The sequence below is a fragment of the Anguilla anguilla genome, chromosome 1 (assembly GCF_013347855.1).
Source record: "Anguilla anguilla isolate fAngAng1 chromosome 1, fAngAng1.pri, whole genome shotgun sequence".
NCBI lineage: Eukaryota > Metazoa > Chordata > Actinopteri > Anguilliformes > Anguillidae > Anguilla > Anguilla anguilla.
Window position 1 is genome coordinate 41,343,615 of NC_049201.1, and position 6,628 is coordinate 41,350,242.

The 6,628-nt window shown below is 39.7% G+C and overlaps 1 protein-coding gene across 5 annotated transcripts in view; it reads right to left on the reverse strand.

Annotated features, from left to right (window-relative positions):
* golga4 (golgin A4) overlaps nt 1-5,904 on the reverse strand; it is a 60,729-nt gene extending 54,825 nt beyond the window's left edge. For 4 of the 5 annotated variants that reach the window (XM_035416383.1, XM_035416393.1, XM_035416422.1 and 1 more), the window contains exon 1: nt 5,668-5,904. In XM_035416383.1, the coding sequence (XP_035272274.1) occupies nt 5,668-5,748 (81 nt within the window). In that variant the 5' untranslated portion in view covers nt 5,749-5,904. The remainder of the gene's footprint in view (nt 1-5,667) is intronic. The other variant, XM_035416402.1, reaches the window with a different exon arrangement.
* Between the last annotated feature and the right edge of the window lie 724 nt (nt 5,905-6,628).

The window sequence follows — 6,628 nt, forward strand, 5'->3', positions numbered from 1 at the left end:
ACTTCAACTTCCCTTTATCTCATAGTTCAGGATGATTTCATGACCATGGAAGGAGAGGTCATGCAAAGGCTTCTGGGGCAAACAGTCATTTCCCAGCGGGAACATGCGCTTCAGCAATCTACTATGAAAAAGGCAGGGCAAGAAAGGCAGAAAAGATAAACTGATGTGAAAGGCCTGCTGTTAAGAATCACAAGTGAGAAATGATGAACAAACACAGGGGGGAGAGGACCACAGCTCTCCCCACAGGAAGAACTGGACCACAGGAAGTGAGGTCTAATCTACAGCAAAATGCCAGGACTCAAAGCTGAAGAGGATCTGCTTGCTTGGCGAAGAACAAAGCAACAAAGCCTCTGTTCTCACTGTTTGCCAGGAAGCATCTGAGTATCTGAGCTTCAAGCTGTGAATGCATTCCAGCACATCTAGGTACATTTTTAGTCCAAGACGATCAAGATTGGGCCAGGACAACACCAGGGTTCAAATTACACAGTGCCCATATGGTCAGTCACGTGGATGCCCTCTATTTTGACTCTTATACCCTTTTAAACGTAGGGAACAGTACGGCAATTTTGTGCCCTACCTTATAATCCATATGTCCATGGTGCCCTCTGCAGAAGAACACAGTTTCAATTATTTGAGGAAATAATTCCCGAGAGCGTTTTTTCCACTGCACGCCAAAATAGTGTTCTTTGGTAGTGTTTTCCCATGATATTTCCATCACCCAGAGGCCAACCCCTCGCTAGCAAACTTGTCTCCCCACCAGTGTTGCCAAGTCTGTGGATTTCCCACCAAAATTACATAGTTTGAAGATGAAAACACAGGTGAAAAAATCAAAAGCGCACATTGTAGTTTTTTGGGCTGGTTTTAAAATGTATCCTGGGCACAGTCAGACAGTGCATGGCGCATGAAATTGTGCGCCCCCTCTCTTCCTTTCCACAGCCCCCAGTTGACAATTTAATCTGGCGGCCTGTTTCTGACCACTGTGGGTAGGTTCTGAGAAACCATCGGGCTTGAAATATTTCTCTAACAACCTAACAGGAGATCATCTGTGAAAGAAATCCTTAAGCACCGCTGCTAGATGAATGAGGCAGAAACACTGATATACACACAAATACAGGCACGTATACAGGCGTTAAACAACGAACAAAACAATGGAAACACCGTGTGAAAAAGGACTCATTTTGAAGCAAAGAAATCACAATAAAAGAGGTCTATTAAATCAGTACTTTCACATGCGATGGCAACATACACAAACAAACTGCATCAGCAAAGAGGAATACTGGAAGCTCGCTGACATTGACAGGTGGATACTCAAACTATGGCCACAAAAATGACCACAGAAATGAATCAACACCTCTGTGACCCAGTCAACAACTGTACATTGTGAGCTTCACAAAGCTGGCATTTATGGCAAGGCCTCCATTCTGAAAAAGCGTGTATCAAAGGCTAATGTACAAAGAGGCATACCCTGCTGAAGTAATGGTATGGGCAGCCATCTCATGGAAGTGCTTAGATCAAGGTGGCCCGACTCCTTATTAGTTACTTGATATTTATATAATGGTAGGCATTTCCATTGTTTAGTTCATCCCCTGAGTATGTGTGTGTGAAATGCATACAAACAATAGCCTATATGTAACAAATTGAGGAGGGAGACAGAAATAACCAGCAACCAAGCCAACAGTTTCAGCAATGAATGGACAGCTGAAATGGCTGAGGTTGGTAAAGATTTGGCAGAGGTGGCGGCTCCTATACAGCACCTACATCGTCTAGTGCAGCTAGAGCTAGTGTTGTTCAGACAAGGACTACTATAAAATGTAGTTGTATGTAATCATTCATAACATCTAGGTTAGTGTGGTTTATAAAATACATCTTTAAAAAGAAATTATTGGTCATTATACTTCTATGATTAATCATATGCCACTGGAAAATTATGAGTTTAGTGCTCTGAAAGCACAAATATTGCAACATCAATGTACATCAGGCAAGCAAACTGGCATTTTCTCTTGTTTACACATCTTCTGGTCAAAGCCACACCCACTTCTGGTTTTCAATCCAAATACAGATAGAGAACATTTTCCTGGTAGAACAGATACCGACACAGATAGCATTATCTCTGCACAACCCTAGTAGCTATATCTACAGGACTCCAGCATATAGTTAAGTTATTTCAAGCATATTTTTTGAGCCAAGTAAGAAAGCCACTTGGTTATAATGCTGTGTATTCGAAAGAAGATCACTGCCATGTACAGCAAAGCCATATCCAGAAGCGATTCTTAGTTATTTGAAAGACTTTAGGAAGCATTGGGTAGCATTGCTTTGGAATACAGCATGGTTAATTTGTGTTAGCAAAGGTAGCCAATATTGTTTATTGTAACTTCGCGTAATTTTTATATCAGTATTTTTAATGGTAGGCCTAGATTTTGCAAGAGTTAATGACTTATAGTGCTTTGTATGTGTGAGTAAGGGTATTTTTGTATCTTCAGATAGAATAATATACAGTGCAGCAAGACAATAAAATGTCCACGAAGAATACATAAATTAGATATTCTTTCAGATGGGAAATGTTGATTTAAGATGAGCAATCTATTATAGTCTTTCAAACAAAATAATAGAAGGGTACGGGGACAATTTTGTGCCAATTTTATTTACATACATGTGTTTCACAACTCATGTGTGTTTTGTGCACCGCAAAACACATACATAATCTATCTATACATAACATAATCTATGACAACACTGAAAATAAGGACTTGAACCACCCAATCGCCACTTGCGGCTATAGTTTTCTATTTTCTCCCCTTTCACCTCAAATAACTGTGAGCTGTGGGCCACTGGCTCACTCAAATTGTTTAGATCACAGAACTCTTGGATCCATTAAATGATGGCGCAGACTGAACACCTGGCAGTGCTGTAGCGCACATGACAAAATTCTGTAATTCACGAGCCCAGCCCCCAAGCCACGTTTGGCCTAGTCACAAATTTGGTCAACAGGTACCTCTCCTCACGATGAAAAAATTTGCATCAAGGACCCATGAAGTCCACCAAACTGGATTTTTTGCCATTTCAAATTTTTTGAAAAAACACTTATAATGCTTCTCCACCGACAAAAATGCACCTGTTTGGCTCATCTCACATACCTTTATACAGGTATCACTTTTCTGGCACTTAGGCCAAAATATGGCCAAATGATGAACCAAAGTAAGTGCAGTGGACATGGCTTCTCAAAAAAATGCTAATAGGCCTAATTCCAAATCCATTTTAGATGAAGTCAAAGTTTGGCATGTACAATGACAGTTAGATCAAGACTCCATCCGTAACATTTTAGCCCAATCCAACCAAATAGTGGTGATATAAAGGTCAAAATATAAAAGATATTTAAATATTCACTAAAGAATCACTGATGTGTCAGACATGTCCCTAGTTTGTGTCCTCTTTAATAGAGTCTCTGTGCTTGCCCCCTTGTTATTCTGCTTGGACCCCAGGAATCACTGCATCCAGCAATATATATATTTATTTGAATTATTTTTTGTCTTTAACTGCTGGTCCATTATAATCTTTGTCTTTTGACCTCAAGTTAAGTTGCACTATGCACAAAATAAATAACATCAGTATGCAATGTGCCAGTAGGACACTGTTTTAATCTAGTCAACAGCTAAAATGGTGATTAAGATGCTTGAGATTTTCTCCATGCCCTATCTAGAATGCAAGTATAAATGTTTGTAATAGGAAATCTTTTTTTTTTTTAATTATTAAAGTGATTCCATATGGACTTGATAATACTCATTATTCAATAATTGGCTACAAATTACAAGTGATACAAGCAACACCGTGAAAACACAATTTCTTAAATTTTATTATAGGCTATAAAACAGTTTTTCATACTGTAATTTGCAAAGCATTTCCATGTTTCCTTCATTCCTGAGACAATTAGCAGATTGTCTTCAGTCACAGATGAGCAGGTAGTCAGGCCACAGCTGGCACAAGCAGCCTGTAAATGCCAGAGCCAACAACAGCGGAGAAACCTTTTTCAGGATAGCCCTACACTACATCTTAGAGTAACTTTCACCATTTAGCATGTCATTTTTTTAACAAATTACGACAAAATATTGGGCAAGCTGTAGTACATGTTTATAGTGTAAAACTAACAATGCTGTAGTAAACTATTTTCGGCACAAATATGTTGGAATGAAGGCTACCGTATGCTAAATTCAGATCAGGAGGCTGTAATTCCTGGGTTAAACTGTGCAGTAACCTTCGTAATAATTAGCATACAAGCAGTTGCCAATGCTGTCAACACCTTGTATACAATGCAGGATACACAATAGCATGAATTGAATTACATGGTCAAAACTAAAAGAATAACTGTCAATGTATTCCCAAACATTAACATATTATGCAAGCGCATATGTTCTGTTCTGCCAGCAGTATCCCACAGCTAGTTAGCAAGCTAATGTTCATTTAATACAGCATGCAGAACATTTCAGTTCACCAATCTCCAAATCCAGCTACCTCCAAGGTTAATGTTCTAAGAGTAAACATTTGCAATGAGATTCAACCATCTAGCCAGTTGGCTTTTGCCCATCAAGCCAGCCATCTTTGTACTTTGGTACCAATCTGAACTATTTTATAGAAAGACTAAACAGGAAATTAGTCTTGAAGCAAAAATGGTGGTAGGGTCATATCAGTCCGTAATAAACAATGATACAGAATAGCAGCTTCGTTTCGGCTAACTTATGTCCCAATACCACAAGAAACAGGAGGTATCACAACGCTCGTTATTTTCATTTTTTTAAATATTTATATTAGATAAATAGCTGCCAGATTGACTGTGCGTCTTCATCTCTGCACTCAGGTTAGCCACCTTCATGTTACTACGTGTTGGCGCGGCCTTCGATGTGGACAACAATCCAATTCGTTTCCAAACATAGTTAAGAAATTTGTTCTTTTTTTGTTTTGTTTTTTAAAGCTAGCTCGCTAATTATTCATATTTTACAGAGACATAATGAGCGCGGAATGTCTTCAGTGAACCGGTCCAGCAAGACTGTGCGTTCAAGACAGGTGCCCCTTGCTCCTGACCTAATAAATAGGAAGTCGAACTTAGCTGGCAGCGACTTCCTTTATACGTCACCTTTTCCAGTGACATTGATTGACATAGTCAGCAATCTAGGTAGTTCGATGTTAGAAAATGTATCTTGCTAGCTGAGTCGTATATTTACAAGACAAAGTTGTCAGTACCAGCACAAATAAGCTAGCTAACATAATGGACAGAAACAGCTTCATCGGCTATAGACTATACAGCTAGAAGCAACAACAAATGTTTGTACTTGTAACGCTGTATAAGTTAGCTAGCTGGCTTGCTAACCAACTAAAGTAACTTCGAAGCTGCCACGTTGTCTAACCAACACATTAGCTAGCCACCAGATGACAACCTGAAGTAGTTTATGCAGTCAATAATTGTGTGTTGGTGTCAGTAAAGATAACGATACATCTGACATGTTATTCATATGTTATGACCCATCAAATGACCCCAACCACTAAACACCCCCACCCACGACAGATAGAGCGAGAGAGAGAGAGAGAAACAGAAAGGGAGAGAGAGCGACAGAGAGAGACAGACAGAGAGAGAGAGATTAAAAACTCCTAATAAGCTAGCTAGCTATCGCTACCAACCTGGGCCTGTTGTTGTACTGCCTGCGCATTCCTTTGGGGTGACTGTTCCTCGTTTATTTTTTGCTTTAATTTCTTGAACATGTTTTCAGAAAGCAAGGTCCAGACCAATTATGCTTTTATGAGAAATGCCTTTAACCTAATCCTTGGTGTCTGTGTCTCTGATCGGCGTATATCATCTCCCAGCAGGTGAAATATGTGACTGCGCCTGTGCAGCCGACGTGGAGCAAAACGAGCAACACAGAAAATTACGGCGAATAGAGAGGGACAAAAGGGCACGGGTGATATAGTCAGCGCAATGCAAACTTACGATGAAGATGGAGTTACATGCTTATGACTTGTTTTTTTTTTCCAATTTATAGCAATTTTACCAGCCTAACGAATTCAAAATTGAACCCGATGTGACGTAATCTGTGTGCCAAAAAGCCAACACTTTTACGACAGAAATGGAAGCAGTGCATGTACACCAGTTTAGTACATTTTTATAGTTGGACACTAATCTTAAGATTTCAAATGCACGTTTGGAACGGCCTGGGTTTCCGATTTTTGCTAATCTTACCAGCTCTGACTTATAATTAGGACGTCAAAACACACCCTGGGTGCGTCCCATTACTTTTCACTCCTCACCTCCTTTCCGCTGCCCGACTACTCTACCCACTAACACTCCACATGTGAACAATACATACTGTACGTCCGCTGATATGTCAAGAAAATGGACCAATAAGATCACACCAATGCAAGAAGTAAATAATGAAAGACAGGCATGAAGTATGCCGTGTCTTGACAATAGCGGTATACAAACTGTAAAGGACCATGCTAAGGTTGCTAGACATTTTAGCCTGTGGTGAAGGGACTTTAGTTAACGGTAGGCTACACTGATTTTAAGCAAAACAGCCTACATCAACAGCTACGATAGCAGTTAGTATAATTCACTAAGGTTGGATTCATATGCAGTATTAGTTTT